Source organism: Sus scrofa, chromosome 17 (genome assembly GCF_000003025.6).
Source record: "Sus scrofa isolate TJ Tabasco breed Duroc chromosome 17, Sscrofa11.1, whole genome shotgun sequence".
Lineage (NCBI taxonomy): Eukaryota > Metazoa > Chordata > Mammalia > Artiodactyla > Suidae > Sus > Sus scrofa.
This window is the reverse complement of record NC_010459.5, coordinates 49,212,940-49,233,373: the sequence shown is the minus strand read 5'-3', so window position 1 is coordinate 49,233,373 and position 20,434 is coordinate 49,212,940. Positions and strand designations below refer to the sequence as shown.

The following is a 20,434-nucleotide window of genomic DNA, read 5'->3' as shown; positions in this document are numbered from 1 at the left end:
TTAGGCCAGGGACTGAACCCATGCCTCTGCAGTAACAGAGCCACAGCATGGACAATGCTGGATCCTTAACATGCTGAGCCACACGGGAACTCCAGAGTTTCTACAGTTTAAAAATCTAAAGGCATTTTTATATTAATTATTATGTTCAGACCTAGAACTTTAGTAAAGGCAGAAACTGCTGTGAGAAAATGCTTTCAAGAGTTCCCGTCTTGGCTCAGTGGAAAGGAAACTGACTAGTATCCATGAGGATGCAGGTTTGATCCCTGGCTTCACTCAGTGGGTTAAGGATCTGGGGTTGCCATGAGCTGTGGTGTAGGTCGCAGACTCTGCTAGGATCTGGTGTTGCTGTGGCATAGGCCAACAGCTACAACTCCGATGGACCCTTAGCCTGGGAACTTCCATATGCCTCAGGTGCAGCCCTAAAAAGACAAAAATAAATAAATAAAACCTATTTAAAAAAACAAGAAAATGCTTCCAAAGTACATCCTAGAAATTGCTTTTTTTTTTTTTTGCTCCAGAATAAAGGTAAAACTTTCTAATTAAAAACATCTTAACTACCTAGATTTATTTATATTATTATACATATTTAGGTGATACAAGAATAAATAAATCAGCCCTCTGCAAAGAAAACCAATAATACTTGCCCCAATGATAAATAATGCTGTTAATTTCTAATTATTGAATTCTCTTTTCTGATGAAAGCTTTGAGCCTAAGGCTTGTTTTCTTTGTTAGTAAGGGAGATTAGCAAGTATTAGATCTTAAAGTAGGATAACACTAAATCGAGACTTTCTCCTAGAAAGAGCATTAAAAAAAAAATAGTTTTCTCTCTATGGTTTGAGGTTAGATTCAGGATTACTTAATGACCGTACCATCTAAATTAAAACAACCTATGTTCCATGTTGGGCAGGGGCGGAGGGGGGGACTATCTTCCTCCCCTTCTCCTTTCTTTCTTTCCCTTTTTTTTGCTTTTTAGGGCTGCACTCGGGGCATATGGAGGTTCCAAGGCTAGGGGTCGAATAGAAGCTACAGCTGCCAGCCTACACCACAGCCACAGCAACGCAGGATCCGAGCTGCATCTGTGACCTACACCACAGCTCATGGCAACACTGGATCCTTAACTCACTGAGTGAGGCCAGGGCTTGAACCCCCAACCTCATGGTTCCTAGTTGGATTCATTTCTGCTGCGCCACAAAGGGAACTCCTGCAGTTGGATTTCTAACCCACTCTGCCACCATGGGAACTCCTTCCTCTTCTTAGTAATGGAATTTCATTACTAAAGTTTTACCTGGGCTCAGAGTCACTTAGCTATGGACTACATTTCCCAGCTTCCCTTGCAACTAGTTAAGGCCATGTGACTAAGCTAGGGCCAGTAGGAAGTGAGGAGAAGTAACATGACCTCCTCCTGAGTCTTGGCTTTAAAATATTAGATGTGCATTCCTCTTTTCCCCTTTTTCATAAGCTGGAACGATATCGCAGACTCTGACTTGACCACATACAAGAGTATAAAATTATAGGGAAGAGTGGAACAATAACATGAGAAGGACAGGGTTCCTGGGTGGGTGTGAAAACAGTCTCCCATCAGCCTGGGTCACTCACCTCTGGTCTCCTGACACCTGAGGGAGAAATAAGCTCTGATCCTGATGTAATTAAGCCTTTGTATTTGGGGTGTGTTTGTTACAGCAGCTTTGTAGGTATCCTGACTACTACACACAGTTTTTTTCTTTTTTTTTCTCTTTCTTTTTTTTTTTAGGGCCACACCTGCGGCACGTGGAAGTTCCCAGGCTAGGGGGCTGAATTGGAGCTGCAGCTGCAGGCCTATAACACAGCCACAGCAACATGGGATCTGAGCTGTGTCTGTGACCTACACCACAGCTCACAGTAACACCGGATCCTTAACCCACTGAGTGAAGCCAGGGATCGAACCTACATCCTAATGGATCTTAGGTTCATTACTGCTGAGCCACGAAGGGAACTCCAATACACACACTTCAGAAAACTGCAATCATAATCAGTTTCTCTAGAAGCAGAAATTAAAGCAAGTGGTTATGGGGGTGGTTTTGGAGCTCTGAATCGTGCCTGTGGACAAGTCCTTCAGCTTCCCTCGTGCCATTCTCCTTAAACTTCCCAAACCCGGCATGCAAATCGGGCTTCACCCTCCCTCCCCGCACCACCCTGAGGTCTGGCTTCCCCCCTACCTGTCTTGGTTGCACTGTAGATGTTCTCAATAGGGAACACGGAGCCCAGTCCGTACAGCAGGACTTTGGCCAGGGCAGGAATGAGTTGAGTGGTGGTGACCAGTACGTTGACACAATTGGGCCTGAGGACAAAGGAGACTCTGGGTCAGAACTCCCAGGTACCACAGGTCCAGGCCCCCTCACGCTGCAGCTGAGCCTGGAGTCGGTGGAAATGCTGGTGGGGTTTGGAGGCTCTTCATCTTCAGGTGAAGGCAGAGCTCAAGGACCTCCAGCTATTCCTCTTTTAAGCCTGAAGCTGCCTGACATAATGACATCTAATACGAGTAGAGTACTGTACCTATTTTCATTTTTTTTTGCTTTTTAGGGCCGCACCCATGGCGTATAGAGGTTCCCGGGCTAGGGGTCAAATCAGAGCTGCAGCTGCCAGCCTGCACCACAGCCACAGCAACACAGGATCCAAGCCATGTCTGCGACCCACACCACAGCTCACGGCAACGCCGGATCCTTAACCCACTGAGCGAGGCCAGGGAGGAAACCTGCATCCTCATGGTTCCTAGTCGGATTCGTTAACCACTGAGCCATGACGGGAACTCCGCTTTACCTATTTAAAAAGCAAATGTTTACTGCAAGGGCCACAGACTGCAATAGCTGTGGGGAACCTATTGGAAATGTACATTAGTGACACAGAACAAGTGCAGGACAACAGAGAGAGGTGAGGACTGGGGTAAACTGGAAAGCACATGCCCATTCTGACCTTTTCCAAGATCCTTGAAACCTACAGCTATGGATTAACTTTCCCAGTTTTGGAGTTCCCGTTGTGGTGCAGTGGAAACAAACTGGACTAGTATCCATGAGGATGCAGGTTTGATCCCTGGCCTTGCTCAGTGGGTCGGGGATCTGGCATTGCCATGAGCTACGGTATAGGCTGCAGATGCGGTTCAGATCCCGTATTGCTCTGGCTGTGGTGTAGACCGGCAGCTGTAGCTCCGATTCGAACTCTGGCCTGGGAACTTCCATATGCTATGGGTGCAGCCCTAAAAAACAAACAAAATCTTTCCCAGTCTTTGGACAAAGTGTGTGTCAAACAAAACATCACCAGGATGGATTCAGATCACGGCCTGCTATTTTGTAACTGTTCATACTTTGGCTCACAAGAATCTGGATGCTAGTGCAGAGGAGTAATTAGTTCTCAGGCCCAGGTTTTCTTATTTAAGAGCAAGAAGCAAGGGAGTTCCCGCTGTGGCTAAGCAGGTTAAGAACCTGACTAGTATCCATGAGGATACGGGTTTGATCCCTGGCCTTGCTCAGTGGGTTAAGGGTCTGGTGTTACCACAAACTGAGGTATAGGATGAAAATCCAGCTTGGATCCACTGTTGCTGTGGCTGTGGTGTAGGCTGGCAGCTGCAGTTCCGATTTGACTCTTAGCCTAGGAACTTCCATATATCACAAATGTGGCCCTAAAAAAACAAAAAGAAAAAAGAAAAAGAAAAAAGAGCAAGTGGCAATTTATGAGGAGCCTGAATGAACCTGGACCCCCCTCTTTTTTTCCCCTTCTTTTCTGGCTGTGTCTGTGGCATGCAGAATTTCCTGGGCCAGGGACTGAACCCGCACCCAGCTGTAACCAGAGCCACGGCAGTGACAATGCTGGATCCCCAACCTGCTGAGCCGTGAGAGAACTCCAGAAACTGGACCCTCTTGATTTCATCTAGAGCCACCAGATGACCTGTGAGATCCTAAGGGATGGTTTTCAGAGGGTGATGTCAGAGCTGGGGGTGGTATGGGACAAGACGGACCCCTGTTCAGAGGTCTTTAGCACCACTGGACCCTGACGTGTCTCTGCGGCTCTTCGCTCAGCTCCGGACAAGGTGTCCATCGTGCCTTGCACACCTCCCTCCACTTTATCAAACGTCTGGAAAGTGTGCCAGTGAGAATTTGGAGAGTCCAGTTCTCCCAAGTGTGGACTGGAGGGGCCACCACCCCTGAATGGGAGAAAGTCCACTGGTGCAAAGAAAAATGGCAGCTCCCACCTACCGGGAATTGATGAGGTTTAGTGCCTTGAGGGAGTGGGTCAGCCAGAGGTCGGTCAGAGCTTCCAGCTCGGCTCTGAGCTGTAGCCAGGTCTCCCTTTTGGGAGCTCCTATCAAGCCTACAGTCAAAGGAAAGAAAGAGTCGCCATCATTTTAGAGGTCTGGGGGGAGCAGGGTTAGGGAAGGGGGGTGGGGTCTAGCTACTATACCCTGAGGTTTCAAATCCGGTGGCACCCAAAGTCAGCTTCAATCCAGTGACTTTAATTTTATTCTGAGATTAATTGATCAATCCACCCATTGGTTGGTCCATTCATCCACCAATTCATCCATCCATCCATCCATTATTCAGGAGTGCCTTCTATGTGCTTAATATTGTAATAGGCACTGAACACACACAGATGAACAAAACATGAAGATTATAGCGCTTATACTGTTGCAGTGGAGACAATAATAAAATAAAAAATAACAATGACTAACACTGAGTGCTTACTGTGTCCAGGGCTCTGTCTCTTAGCATGATTTATTTCATTCATTCTCTCAGTGACCCTAGAGGTGGGCCACTTTATTTCTTATTTAAAAAAAACTGAGCTATAATTGACATATACCATCCTGTAAGTCAGGGGAAGAAACAGGCTTTGTGAGGTCCACTGCCTGGCTCACCACAGGGAAGAAATAACGGGGACAGGTTTGGCACCCTGGCAGCTGACCCCCAGAGCCTACCCCTTGGTGTTTTTAAACCTGTCATTCTCTCAGCCATCAGGGCCCTTAAAACAAAGTTCAGACTCCACAGCCCGTGACTCTGCCGGGACTTAGTTGCCAATCCCATCTTTTGTCACTGCCCTGAGGCCCTTCTGTTCCAGCCCTAGCAGCCTCGTCTCTGTTCCTTGAAACATCAAGTGTGTTCCTGCCTCAGGACCTTTGCACACCTCATTCCAGAACCTGGACCACTCTCATCTTCCCTTCCCTTCCTGCCTGGCTGAGCCCTTCACGCTCATCCTAAAGGCCATGTATTCTGGAAGGTCTATCCCGGGCCAGTCTGTCACATACTCTCTCAGCACACTGCACCTCTTCTGCATGGCACTGCTCCCAACCATAAAGCATATCTGTGTGATTATGTGTTTGCTGTGTGCTCTGTGAGGGCAGGGACCAAGCGGATCTTTTTTTTTTTTGGTCTTTTTGCCATTTGTCTTGGGCTGCTCCCATGGCATATGGAGGTTCCCGGGCTGGGGGTCGAATTGGAGCTGTAGCCGCCAGCCTACGTCAGAGCCACAGCAATGCAGGATCCGAGCCGCATCTGAGACCCACACCACAGCTCACGGCAACGCCAGATCCTTAACCCACTGAGCAAGGCCAGGAATCGAACCCGCAACCTCATGGTTCCTAGTCGGAGTCGTCAACCACTGAGCCACAACGGGGACTCCAACCAAGCGGATCTTGTTCACCGCCACAGAACCAGCCCCTGCTGTTAGGTGTCTGTTTAACAAACACATGCGGTATTTGTTCAAGGGAGAGCAAATTCACTGGGACACAACGCTGCAGGTGGCCGCGAGTCTTCCTTTCTCTCTGCACCTTCCCCCTTAACAACAATACAAAACCTTGGAGGCACAACACTTCACAGTTTGCAAAAGGCTTTCCCCTACATGCTGCCGCCCATTCCTCTTTTATATCTGTCAGGGAGTTTGCTTCAAGTTACTGTCTGCCTGCCCCCTACCCAGAGCTTTCCCTCCAGGCTTGGTGCCCTTCCCCGGATGACAAGAGTAACAACATTTAAGAAATGCTTGCCGTGTGGCAGCACCGTTCTAAGCACCTTGCACTGGTAATTCACACTATCCCGACATTCACCCTGTGAACCAGGCAGCATCACCACCCGCATCTGACACAGGAGGAAACGGAGGCACGGGAGGTCAGGGAAGCTGCTCAGCACTTACCAGGCTGGTTCTGAGGTGCAGGAACAGCTGGGAGAGGGGGGAAGGGGGAATCGCCCACTGGTGTCTTTCAGCCGCAAGCTCCTCGCCTCCTAACGCACCAGGCACCTTCCCCTTAGCTTATGGGAAAGCCAAACAGCCTGACGGAAGCCCTGGGCATTTCCTGGGGTTTAACCCGCGTGGGGAGCAGATGGCCTCTGCTGGCTCCATCCCTGTCTCCCCATCCCAAGCACACCTGATCCCTTCCCCTCTGGGTGCAGGGATGGGTGAGCAGGCTGGGTTGATCCTGAAGCTCTCTGCTCCCCTCCTACAGTTGACAGACTTGGATATGAGAGGCCATAAAGTATGAACAGAGGTGGAGGAGAAGCTGGCCTGGGGCTCCACTGGGGCTCTTCTGCCTAGGCTGTGTGATGCCGGATAGGTTACTCAACCTCTCTGATCTTAGTTTCCACCTTCATACAACATGGATGATAAAAGCAGTTACCTCACAGGGATTTTGCGAAGAGCAAAAAAGCTATTAGATAAAAAGTCTTCACAACAGCCTGGCATGGCGTAAGCACTCAATAAATAGCAGCAGTATTGCCAGGACCGCAGCCATGGACGAGACAGAAAAATCTTTGCCCAGGAACTGACAGTCTATCCAGGGAAATTAAAAGACACAGGGGAACCTAGAAGACTCTCAAGCAAAACTGAAAGGAACTAGTGATAAACACTACTATTTATTGAGGGTTTGCTGTGTACTGGACACAGAGTCCTGCCTTCTGTATGCATTAACAACAAACCTCTCAATAACCCAGGGAAGCAGAACTATTTTTAATCCCCATTTCATAGACTTAGAAACTGAGGCTCAGGGAGATAGAAAGTGGCAGCATTGGGATGGGAAGTTGGTTCTGTCCAGTTGGAGACCCTAAAATCTTCCAAAGACTCTCCTCTTTCTAGGGATGGGGCCAGGGGGTATACAGCAGAAACTATTAGCTGCCTACTCAAACCTCTTCCCTTTATGGGCCAGTAGCTGCTTAGAGACATTGTGATAATCAAAAACATCCCCAAATGCCTCCAGGGGGAGAAGCAGCCATCACCTATTAAGAGTCACTGGCCTAGAGAATTCCAGAAATAGTGACTGAGGGTCTGGTCACTGCCAAGGCAACCCTGCCTCCAGCCACTTCCAGATTTCTCACTTGGTGTGATAACCAATGCTCTCATGCTACTGAAGCCTGTGGCTTTCACCTTGGCTACACATCAGAGTCACCCAGGTAACTCTATGAGTGCTGATGCCCAGGCAGTAGCCAAGTCAAGAAAATCAGAATTAGAAATTCCTCAGGGAGTTCCAATATGAGCCAAGTTTGAGAACCAGTGACTCCCAATGTGTCTTCAACTTTAATATTTCTACAAATCACCTGGGAATCTTGCTAAAGATGCAGATGCTATAGGATGCAGTAATAGCAGTTCTAAGAGGGAAATTTATAGCAATACAATCTCATCTCAGGAAACAAGAAAAATCCCAAATAAACAAACTTGACCTTACAACCTAAAGCAAGAGAAAGAAGAGCAAACAAAACCCAAAGTTAGTAGAAGGAAAGAAATCATAAAGATCAGTGCAGAAACAAATGAGACAAAACAAGGGAAAAGATTAATGAGACTAAAATCTGATTCTTTGAAAAAAAAAAACAACAAAATTGATAAACCTTTAGCCAAAATCATCAAGAAAAAAGGAATCAATAAAATTAGAAATAAAAATGAGAAATTACAACTGACACCACATAAATCAAATGATCACAAGAGACCACTACAAGCAACTATATGCCAATAAAATGGACAACCTTGAAGGAATGGACAGATTTTTACAAAGGTACAACCTTCCAAGACTGAACCAGAAAGAAACAGAAAATATGAATAGATAAATCACAAGCACTGAAACTGAAACTGTGATTTAAAAACTTCCAAAAACCAGAAGTTTAGAGAAGTGCTAACACCTATCTTTCTGAAATGCTTCCAAAAAATTGCAGAGAAAGGAATGCTCCCAAGCTCATTCTATGAGGCCATCACCCTGGATACCAAAACCAGACAAAGACACCACAAAAAAAAGAAAATGACCAATTCTATCATTGTTGAATATAGATAACCTATGAACATAGATATAAACCTCCACAAAACATTAGCAAAATAAATCCAACAATACATTAAAAGGACCACACACCAGGATCAAGTGGGATTTATCCCAGGGATGCAAAGATTTTTCAGTATACACAAATCAATGTGATATACCCATATTAACTAACTGAAGAATAAAAACCATATGGTCATCTCAACAGATGCAGAAAAAGCTTCTGACAAAATTCAACACCCATTTTTGATAAAAACTCTACAGAAAGTGGGCGAAGAGGGAACCTACCTCAACACAATAAAGGCCATATATGCCAAATCCACAGCTAACATCATTCTCAATGGTGAAAAGCTAAAAACATTCTGCAAGATAAGGAACAAGACAAGAATGTCCACTCTCACCACTTTTATTCAGCACAGTTTTGGAAATCCTAGCCATGACAATTAGAGAAGAAAAAGAAGTCAAAGGAATCTAAATTGGAAAAGAAGAAGTAAAACCATCATTGTTTGCAGATGATTTAATACTATACAGAGAAAATCCTCAAGATGCTACCAGAAAACTAGTAGAGCTCATCAATGAATTTGGTAAAGTTGCAGGACATAAAATTAATATACAGAAATCTCTTGCATTCCTATACACTAACAATGAAAGATGAGAAAGAGAACTTAAGCAAACAATCCCATTTACCAGAGCATCAAAGAGAATAAAATACCTTGGAATAAACTTACCTAAAGAGGCAAAAGACCTATACTCTGAAAACTGTAAGATGCTGATAAAGGAATTTGAGGATGACACAAACAGATGGAAAGAAATGCTATGCTTTTGGATTGGAAGAATCAACTATGTCAAAATGATGACTCTAATACACTAGGCCATCTACAGATTCAGGGCAATCCCTATCAAAAAGACCCCAAATAGCCAAAGCGATATTGAGAAAGAAAAATGGAGCTGGAGGAATCGGGCTCCCTGACTTTAGACTACATGACAAAGCTACAGCCATCAAAACATTATGGTATTAGCACAAAAACAGAAATACGGATCAGTAGAAAATGATAGAAAGCCCAGAAATAAACCCAAGCACCTATGGTCAATTAATCTAAGACAAAGGAGGCAAGAATATACAATGGATACAATGGAGAGAAGACAGCTTCTTCAGTAAGTGGTGCTGGGAAAACTGGACAGCTACATGTACAAGAATGAAATTAGAACACTGTGCACAAAAATAAGCTCAAAATGGATTAAGGACTTAAACGTGAGGCCAGATACTATAAGAATCTTAGGGGAAAATATAGGTAGAATGTTCTTTGACATAAATTGCAGCAATATCTTTTTGGATCCACCTCCTAGAATAATGAAAATAAAAATAAAGAAATGGGACCTAATTAAACTTAAAAGCTTTTTCAAAGCAAAGAAAACCATGAACAAAAAGACAACACACATAATGGGAGAAAATCTTTGCAAACGAAGGGATTGCAAGGAGGGATTAGTCTCCAAAATATACAAAAATCTCATACAGATTTATATTAAAAAAAACCCATCAACAAATGGTCAGAATATCTAAATAGACATTTATCCAAAGAAGACATACAGATGGTCAATAAGCACATAAAAAGATGCTCAACAGCACTAATTATTAGAGAAATGCAAATCAAAACTATGAGGTATCACCTTACACCAGTCAGAATGGCCATCATCAAAAAACAATAAATGCTAGAGATGGTGTGCAGAAAAGGGGCCCCTCCTACAATGTGGATGGGAACGTAAACTGATGCAGCCACTATGGAGAACAGTATGGAGGTTCCTTAAAAAACTAACTATAGAACTATCGCATGATCCAGCAATCCAACCCCTGGGTATATGTCTTGGGAAAACCGTAAGTGGGAAAGATACATGCACCCCGATATTCACTGCAGCACCATTTACAATAGCCAGGACATGGAAGCAACCTAAATGCCCATCAGCAGAGGACTGGATAAAGAAGATGTGGTACATATATACAATGGAATATTACTCAGCCATAAAAAAGAATGAAATAATGCCATTTGCAGCAACATGGATGGATCTAGAGATTATCACACTAAGTGAAGTGAGGCAGAGAGAGACAAATACCATATGAGATCACCAATACATGGACTCTAATAAAAAATGATACAGGGGTTCCTGCCACTGTGCAGTGAGTTAAGAATCCAACTGCAGAGGCTTGGGTCACTGTGGAGGTGTCAGTTTGATCCTTGGCCCAGAGCAGTGGGTTAAAGGATCCAGCATTGCTGCAGCTGAGACCCGAGCTACAGCTTGGATTCAGTCCCTGGTATGGAAACTTCTATATGCCACAGGTGCAGCCATAAAAAAAAAAATGATACAGATGAACAGGAAAATCTACTCAATACTCTGTGACAGCCTATATGTGAAAAAAATCTGAAAAAGAATGGATCTATGGATCTACCTATCTCTGATTCATTTTGCTATACATTTGAAACTAATACAACATTGTAGTCACCTTATTCCAATAAAATAAAAAAAATGCAGATGCTGACTCAGTTGCTGGTGGAGGGGCTTGAAAGTCTGCAGTTTTTTTTTTTTTTTTTTTTTTACTTTTTAGGGCCACATCTGTGGCTTATAGGAAGTTCCCAGGCTAGGGGTCAAATCAGAGCTGCACCTGCCTGCCTACACCACAGCCACAGCAGTGCTGGATTCGAGCTGCATCTGTGAACTAAACCACAGCTCACAGCAATGCCAGATTCCTGACCCACTGAGAAAGGCCAGGGATCGAACCTGCATCTTCCTGGATACGAGTCATAACTGTCGAGCCACAGTGGGAACTCCCAAAACCTGCAATTCTAACAAGCTCCCAGGTGATGCTCGTGTGGTTGGTCCAGAGGCCACAAGCTGAGTATCGAGGAATGAAGCCAGCAGTGCTCAAACTCCACTTAGCATCGGCATCGCCTGGGGGGCGAGTTAAGCCACAGAGGGCTGGGCCCACCCCAGATCTGAGGTCTGAAGCTGGGGCCGGAGAATCTGCCTTCCCAGCACGTCTCCAGGTGATGCTGCTGCTGGTCAGGGGACCACATGTACAGAACCACTGGTTGTGATTAAGACATGGGGGGGGGCATAATCATGGGCAGGATGCTTCGCCCGTTCCTTAGCCTCCACCCCCCAAAGTGAGGAGGGTGAAATCCCAGCACCCTCTTCCCGAGGGCATCACGAGGGTTACACGGAGGGAACTAGGATGTGTAAGCCTCTCAGAGCAGCGCCTGGCGCCGAGCACGTGGGATGTGAGGGACAGCCCCCATCCGGGACGTAGTTCCCTTGTCCAGGGGCGCAGCCGGAGCTCAGGCCGGCCCTCCGGCCCCTCTCGCCCGCCGCTCACCGCCAACGTTGTTCTTGTAGGTGTTGTACATCTCCTTGACCCGCCGGTAGCGGAAGGCCAGCTTCCTCATCCAGTCCACGCCGCCGTGGACGCCGGAGCCCAGGCACAGGTTGGCCCCTGGGGCCGAACTGTGGAAGCCATCGGCGGAGAAGTTGTAGGTGCTGGGGAGAGGGAAGGGGCGGGGGGAGAAGAGACAGTTAATGTGGGGCGGTGGGAGGTGGGGGCTCTTCCCCAGGACCCATGGGTGCGGCTTAGGGTGCCACGATGTCTCCGGAGGTGTGAGGGAGAAGCAGGACCGTGGCTTTAACCAGCTTCTCAAACATCAGGGAGTCCTCTGCTCCTGCCTAGTCAGTACCCGTTTTCTGTTCTCTTCTTTTTGGAAGTTCCCAGGCCAAGGATTGAATCTGCACCACAGCAGTAACCAGAGCCACGGCAGGGACAATGTCAGATCTTTAACCCACTGAGCCACCAGGTAACTCCTATTTTCCTTTCTTTGGGTATCAAAGGACATCTCTATTTTGGGGGTGGGGAGCCATGCTGTCCCCTGCATGCAGGGGCCCAGCTAGGAAATGCCCCCTTGCTCCCCCTTTAGAATTTGAAGGTGGTAGGCAACTCCGAAAAATGACCAGCCTTGGTTCATCCTGAAGGAAGGGTCTAGAAGAAAACATGTTAGTTCTTGCTACTCTGATCCCCAATCTGCCCTCTCTTGCGTCCCCCGTAAAAGGCCCGGCTGCTGATCCTTTCCATTCTATGAGCATCTCCAGATCTTTCCGCAGAAATTCCCTACGTTAATTTTTCAAATTTGTTAAACAGGCAGAGTCGATGGCTGGTGCTTTGCAGACAAAACCCTCCACCGGCATGAAATGCGGCCTGGGAATGGGTCAGAGTGTCACATGAAGCTAATGACAGAAGCCACAGCTGGCAACCGGAAGGGCAACGAGGGGGCGATTCGCCCCCAGGGCAGCTAGAGTGGGCGCCTGAACACCTCTGCTCCCCATGAGCACCACTGCCTTTTCCGCCACCAGAGGCTTGGTATAGGACTGCAAAGTCACGGGAGTAACACAGGCCATGACGTCACGAGGCAAAACCAGGGGGTGACAAGGGATGTCAAACCTTCAAAAATGCGAGTCTCTTTGGAGAGAAAAAGACGGGGGAAGGCAGGTCCGCGTGGACCCCAGGGGACCCTGACTTTTGCCCCTTCTTTGAATTATTTTGTTGTTTCTGAATTTTCTGTGATGATTTTTAAGGGTGAAAAAAGGCATCGTATTTTTTTTGTCTTTTTGCCTTTTCTAGGGCCACTCTTGCTGCACATGGAGATTCCCAGGCTAGGGGTCGAATTAGAGCTGTAGCCGCTGGCCTACACCAGAGCCACAGCAATGTGGGATCCGAGCCACGTCTGCAACCTACACCACAGCTCACGGCAACGCCAGATCCTTAACCCACTGAGCAAGGCCAGGGATCGAACCTGAAACCTCATGGTTCCTAGTCAGATTCGTTAACCACTGAGCCACTACAGGAACTCCAGGGCATTGTATTTTTTAAAAAGATGTGATGCACTAGGAATGAACAACATTTGGAGATTGTATTTGAGGTCTCCCAGGTTTAAGGCCACTGCCGCAGCAGGTAAAAGGGACGTGAAACGTGTGAAGTGCTGGGTCATTCTCCCTGTGGGAGATGTGCTGACGCCAGAACACGGCATGATGTGACCTGCAGCTGTCACCCACCATCCTATGCCTGGGGCTCAGCCTTACAGCCTGAATATAAAACCGATGACAACGGAAACCCTGCAGGATCCCCAGAGACATCTTTAGCGATGCCTCAACATTTCACCTTGCAGGTTCCCTGGGGCAGGTGGGCCAGGAGGACACTGACCCAGGTGACTCAAACGTAGACAGTGGCCTGCCCTCCAGAGCAGGGCGCATGGACAGTCACAGAGAGACCCCACAGGCAGACGGAAGTTGTTCTTCAGATGTCTTCAAATCCTTGCCCATTATGTCCATATAAACACACCCACACCCATTCATGTGGGTCATTTCTCACAGACATTTGTGTGGGTGTGAGTGTGAATAAAACTGAAAGCCAGTCAGGATGCCAGAGAGTGGTTAGTTGGAGATGGTGGGGATATGGGGCAAGCCGGCCCACACCACAGTCACAGCAACTCGGGATCTGAGCCACATCTGTGACCTATACCATGGCTCATGGCAACACCAGATCCCTAACCCACTGAGCAAGGCCAGGGATTGAACCTGCGTCCTCATGGATGCCCGTCAGATTCGTTTCTGCTGAGCCACGAGGGGCACTCCTCTTCTCTACTCTTTACTCCACCACTCATATTTAAAAGCAAGCACAGAGGAGTTCCCGTTGTGGCTCAGTGGTTAAGAACCCAACTAGTATCCATGAGGATGTGGGTTTGATCCCTGGCCTCACTCAGTGGAAGGATCTAGCATTGCCACAATGTGTGGCATGAGCCGCGGATGTGGCGCGGATCTGGTTGTGGCTGTGCCTGGCGGCTATGGCTCTGATTTGACCCCTACCCTGGGAACCTCCATTTGCCCAAAAAGACCAAAAAAACAAAAAAACAAAAACAAAACAAAAAAAAAACAAAAAAAAAAAGAAAGAAAAAGCGTGGAGAAAAAGTTTTGACTCTTCTAATAACTGTCTATGAAAACGTCCTCTCCCGCTCGAAAGATGCCAGTGGGTTTATTGCACAGATATGTTATTGCCGGTGCTTCCTTCTCAGCTCCTCCCTTGGGTGGCAGTGAGCAGGGGCTCAAGAGAGATGACCTGTCCCCAACCAGCAAAGGGAGCAGGTAAGATCTAATCAAAGGGGCGGAGAACTATTTAGCAAGGACTCACTGTGCCAGGCACTTTTCTAGCATATTCTTAACCGGGCAGGAAAGGGGCCAGGTGACTTTATCCCATCACGGTCCCTCATTTCCAGAACCTGCACCTTCAACTGCCCTGTGCTCCTTCCTCTCTACTGCCAAGGTTCCCATCTTGCTAGGTAAGTTCTTCTTCTTCTGTTTTTAAAAGAGAAATTCTGTTTTCCGTCCACCTCATTTCCACTTGCCGTTTGAGAGTCTGTGGAAGAATGGCTGAAGACCATCCGCCGGCCTGAGTGGCAGGTGGACACCACTGTCTTCAACAGCAAGCCTCTGGGTAGGCGCAGAGGGCACCTTTGCAGCTTCAGACGGGTCTGTGACCTTGGGCGGAGTGGCAGTGTCCTTGGGAGCTGAAGCATCCATTCCCTCGGACCTTCTCTCTGGTCACAGCCTTTTCAGCAGCAGCCTACTCTTCCTTTTCCAGCTCTGCTGGATCCCTGCAGGAACAGAGCAGGCATGACCTTCCCGGGTGCCGATGGGAGACGGAGCTGCACACGCACAGACCTCCTGAGACCCACAGGGCATGTTCCCTTGTTGTGGGGACAGCGCAGAAGGCAGTCTGCGTGACACAGAGCGGAAGGTAGGTTAACACGGGAGCCTCTGGCAGAGGCTGGTGGTCAGTCCTGGGACCAGCAGCCCCAGGAAGTTGCCTGGATCTGGTTAGCGAAGGTTCTAGGAGCGAAGCAGCCAGAAATAGGAGTGGCTCCAGCAGCCAGAGCAAACTTCGGCATAGCTCACCGGCCAATCTTCCTGGTGGGCGTGACACTGATATCAGCAGCCGGAAGAAGCTTTGCCCCCGTTCTCTTCTGATTTATGGTGTAGGTGTGTCTCTTTTCCTTGTGTAGATGTTCTGATCTGTTTGGGAGTCAAGGGGGGTGTCTCCTAACTGGGTTCCGGGTGTGAGGAATCTGAGGTCATCTTCCTTCTTCATCTGCAGGATATCCAGGGCTCTGGGCATGCTGGAAGTTTCCCTTTAAGTAAGATGGGAATCTAGAATAATGCTTATGGACCCCTCCCTGGTTAGTGGAGAAAGGCTAGAAAATTTATTCCTGAAAAAGAACACTGACTCTATAAACTCAGAGGATGCCCTGGGGAGACGCCTGGATGTTCTGCCAAGGGGTGGAGGGCAGGGAAGGGCTTCCATGAATCCTGCCTTCCCCCACTTACCAGCTGTGTGAGGCTGGGCAGGTTACTTAACCTCTCTGTACCTCCCATTCCCCAAGGGTAAAACGGGATGATGATGAGAGCAACTGTCTCCCAGGGTTACTGTGAAGATGCAAGTGAGTTAACCCAGGTAAAGCATCTGGAACAGAGCAGGGGGCAAGATAAGGGCCTTGCCACTGTTGATTTTAATGTTCACTGAATGAAAAAAAAGCCAAATGAGGGGCATTTGATGCTGCGTACCCAGCACACAGTAGGTCTTCCACAGATATTTTTTGAATGAATAAATGGGGAATTTGGCTTCTAGGGGGGAGAAACATCCTTGGATTGTGGATTCTCCCTCTCTCTCTCTCTCTTTTTTTTTCTTTCTGCTTTTTAGGGCTACACCCGTGGCATATGGAGGTTCCCAGGCTAGGGGTCAAATTGGAACTGCAGCCACCGGCCTACAGCACAGCCACAGCAATGCCAGATCCAAGCCATGTCTACAACCTACACCATAGCTCACGGCAATGCTGGATCCTCAACCCACTGAGCGAGGCCAGGGATCGAACCTGCAACCTCATGGTTCCTGGTTGGATTCGTTTCCACTGCACCACGATGGGAACTACTGGATTGTGGATTCTTGAAGTGAGATACCGAACAGCTCAGCATGGGGCAGGGTTCAGAGGGACATTGCTGTAAATTCCAAGCCAGCCAGCTACAGGGAAAGCTATCAAAACAGAACCCAGGGAGTTTCCATTGTGGCTCAGTGGGTTAAGAACCCGACATAGCATCCATAAGGAATGAAGGTTTACTTCCTGGCCTTGTTCAGTGCATTAAGGATCCAGAGTTGCTGCAAGCTGCTGGCAGCTGAAGCTCTGGTTTGACTTCTAGCCTGGGAACTTACATATGCCACACATATGGCCCTAAAAAGACAACACACACCAAACCCCCCCCCCCAAAGTCCCCCCAAAACAAATAGGGAACACAGGTGCTCATTGCCTTGAAAGGGAGAGTGGCTCCTAGGGATGACTTCACGGAGAGGACACAGTTGACCGTGACCCAAATGGCCCTGGCGGTCGAGGGAGCCGTGCTCCTTGCCAGGCCTGGCCGCAGAAGGGATTTTCTGAACGGCTAATTAAAAGGACGCAGGCGCTGCCCGCTGAGCGCTTCTAATTGGGCTGGGTTTGCAAAGACTCACAGGGCTCATGAACAGAAACTCTAGTTTCTTTTTTGAAGTTGGAAGACACACCCAGGAAGCAAACACTAAGTGCGCGACTGGCCCACAAGCAAAACATTATTTGGTCTCGTGATATTTTTGATGGGCCTGGAGGTGATGAATTGTGATAATTTTGGATAAGCCCAGATTAACTAGGGTTCCGTTTTTATAAAGTCTCTCCAGGGGCAGGTTTGGAATATTCCAGCTGCATTCTTCTGAAAGCTAGCTCATTTCCAGCAGTTGGGCACCTTATTTCAGGAATTCACCTCCTAGGAGTGTTTTCTCCTAGAAACCAGACATACCACTTATTCATTTAAGAAATATTTTTTTGGAGTATTGACTGTATTGATTTTTACATTAAATAGTGTATGTATGTTAATGAATGCAATCTAACCTTGGGAGAAGGTATACCAGACTCTGGGGCAGCAGACTCCTTATGCTGCCCCGCGGCATATGGAGCTCCCAGGCCAGGGATGGGCCAGGGATCAGATCCAAGCTGCAGTTGGGACCTAGGCTGCAGCTGTAGCAATGCCGGATCTTTTAACCCACAGTACTGGGCTGGGGACTGAACCTGTGTCCTGGCCTTGCAGAGACACAGTCGATCCTACTGTGCTGCAGTGGGAACTCCATTTTACCATATTCTTAATAGTGGTGATTCTGGGAAGCAAGATCAGTGGTGCCTGGCATTTTTTACAATATCATGTATTACTTTAAAAGCAGGGGAAAAAAAACCCATAGAGAGATGAACATAAGCAGAGTCACAGAGAATTTGTGGAAAGCTCAGCCTCGGTGATTTGAGGTGATGCAGAAGAGGCACGGTGGGGTGGGGGCGGGGTTGTGATTTTTGAGTTCGGAGAAACCCAAGTCCCAGTTCTGGCTGAAGGCAGGCACATCTTGCCCTGAAAACCGGCCCACCCTTCCTCTTTGCTTCCTCTTGAAAGGTGAGTTTGATAGCCAATCAATAGGGGGCTTTTTTTTTTTTTTTTTTCCTGGGGCCGGGGGACTGAACCTGAACCACAGCAGTGACAATGCTGATCTTTAAATTGCTGCGTCACCAGGGAACTCCCCAGAGGGGCATTTTTGACTCTCCACGTTCCTACCTTAAATCTTGCCCATTGTCATCAGACGAGACATCGTCCACGTGGATCTGGTCGCAATCCTACAGAGAATTTGGCAAGAAAAGAGAAAGGGAGGAATGTGAGTGGTTAAGCTGATGCAGCCTTTAAGGGTTGGGGGAGAAGGAGCAATGGATGGGGAGTCAAGAGTCCTCTAGCGTGAATTTTGCTGGAAATGGTTAGGTGACCTTGGGCTAAGTCTCATCCTCTCTTTTGCCTTTGGTTTCCCTATAAATGACCACAAGGAGGTGGTGACCATAGAGTTTATCATGCAAACCAAGACAGTTTTGCAGTGTAAAGGGGGATGCTAGCAACATCACATTGGGAGAAAGGGGACCCTCCCACATTGTTGGTGGGAATGTAAATTGGTGCAACCGCTATGGAGTACCGTATAGAGCTTCCTCAAGAAACGAAAAACAGAACTACCATATGATCCAGGAATCCCACTCCTGGGCATATATCTGGAGAAAATAATAATTCAAAAAGATACATGCACCCCAGTGTTCACTGCAGCACTATTTACAACAGCCAAGACATGGAAGCAACTTAAATGTCCATTGGCAGAGGAGGAGATAAAGAAGACGTGGTACATAAATACAATGGAATATTACTCAGCCATAAAAAAGAACAAAATAATGCCATTTGTAGCAACATGGAGGGACCTAGAGATTATCATACTAAGCAAAGTCAAAGACAAATACCATATGACATCACTTACATGTGGCATCTAAAACAATGATACAAACGAACTTATTTATAAAACAGACCCATCGACTTTGAAAACAAACTTATGGTTACTAAAGGGGAAGGGGGACGTCTGGGACTGGGGACTGAACACATATATGGAAGGGGACCTGCTGTATGGCACAAGGAAATCTACTCAATGTTCTGTGATAACCAGTATGGGATTGGATACGTGTATACGTACGGCTGAATCACTTTGCTGTACAGCAGAAATTAATACAACATTGTGAACTGACTATACTTTAAAACAATCAAAATAAAACTACAATACACCACCACAAATTACATTGGGAGGACAGGCACAAAACAGGACCAATCTCCCTCTGCCCCCAGGTACACCAGGCCCTATGGTCACCATGGCCATGCAGTGGAAGTCTTTGTCTTGTTCAAGGTGTTTCCTCGGCTTGGAATGTTCTTCCGCCTTCATCTGCTTAGTAGGACCTTGTATTCTCCAACCATTAGCTTCTGGACCTATCCCCTGCCCAAGTTCCCCTCTGTGTCTCACAGTCTGTGACCGTCATTTACGGAGCACTTACGCTACAGGGCCAAGCACCATTCCAAGGGCTTGCTGTCCCACAGACTCCAGTAACATGCTGCTTTCCACCACCCATACATCTCTCAATTCTTTTAGGGAAATACCTTAACACGTGGGCATGAAGACTGAGGGGAGGGGATGACAGGGATGGGCATGTGACCCACGTTCCACCAATCAGAGAAACCCAGGCTTCCTCTGGCCAGAGCAATTGCTTCAGAGATGAGGGTGTGGCCTCAGCTGGACCAATGAGAACCAGCCGTGGGACTTTTGGGGAGAAGCTCTTCTTTTCCTGGGGCTGTTGGGGAAAACAGGTCTGGGAGGTGGAGAGAGGGGTGAGGCCCCATCGTAACATTTGATCCTGGGAATCCAGCCCACAGCTGAGACAAGGCTGCCCTGATTCGGGTCGGCTGCATGACGACCGTCCACAGATGTCCACGTTCTAATCCAAAATGTACACGGCAGAAGGAACTGTGCTGATGTGATGAAGGTAAAGATTCTGAGGTGGGGAGAGCATCCTGGATTACCCCGGTGGGCCGTAAACGTAATCACGAGGGTCCTTACGTAGGAGGCAGAGGGGTCCTTGACAACAGAGAGGTGAGGGGAATGGGAGTAGGGTGCCCTGAAAATGGAGGAAGAGGCCACAAGCCAAGAAACACTGGTAGCCGCTAGAAGCTGAAAAAGGCACAGAACCAGATTCTCCCCTTCAAGCTTCCAGAAGAAACCAGTTCTGCCCACATCTTCAGCCCTCTGAAACTGATTCTGGACATTCGACCTCCAGAACTGTGTTGTTTTAAGCCACTTAGGTCTATTTCAAGTGCTCAATAGCCAAATGGAGCCAAGGGCTACCATATTGGATGGTGCACCTTTCCCATCATTGCAGAAAATTCTACCAGACAGTGCAGCTCTGGAGGGATAAAGGAACGAGGCTGACAATTTCTCTTCGACGTTGACAGTGTCAATTAGGGAAGAGCTTGCAGGCTGGCCTGGAGACCTATATTATTTAGGCCACACTGTGCTTAAAACATTTTTTGAAATAATAGGCACCCCCCTACTTCTTGCTCCCTCTTTTCCCTCCCTCCCTCCCTCCTCTCTCTTCTTCTTCTGTCTTTCTCTCCCTCTCATTCCAGATTTTCAGCTACTTTGAGAACTGACATGCCCTGGCAATGCAGGGCTTGCATGC

General features: G+C 47.5%; 1 protein-coding gene across 7 annotated transcripts in view; it reads right to left on the bottom strand.

The window, feature by feature from the left end:
• EYA2 (EYA transcriptional coactivator and phosphatase 2) overlaps positions 1-20,434 on the bottom strand; it is a 313,108-nt gene that overhangs the window by 10,416 nt on the left and 282,258 nt on the right. For all 7 annotated transcript variants that reach the window (XM_021077393.1, XM_021077399.1, XM_021077395.1 and 4 more), the window contains 4 exons: positions 17,961-18,019; positions 11,620-11,780; positions 4,228-4,342; positions 2,197-2,318 (listed from right to left, as the gene is read on the bottom strand). In XM_021077393.1, coding sequence (XP_020933052.1) covers positions 2,197-2,318; positions 4,228-4,342; positions 11,620-11,780; positions 17,961-18,019 — 457 coding nt within the window. The remainder of the gene's footprint in view (positions 1-2,196; positions 2,319-4,227; positions 4,343-11,619; positions 11,781-17,960; positions 18,020-20,434) is intronic.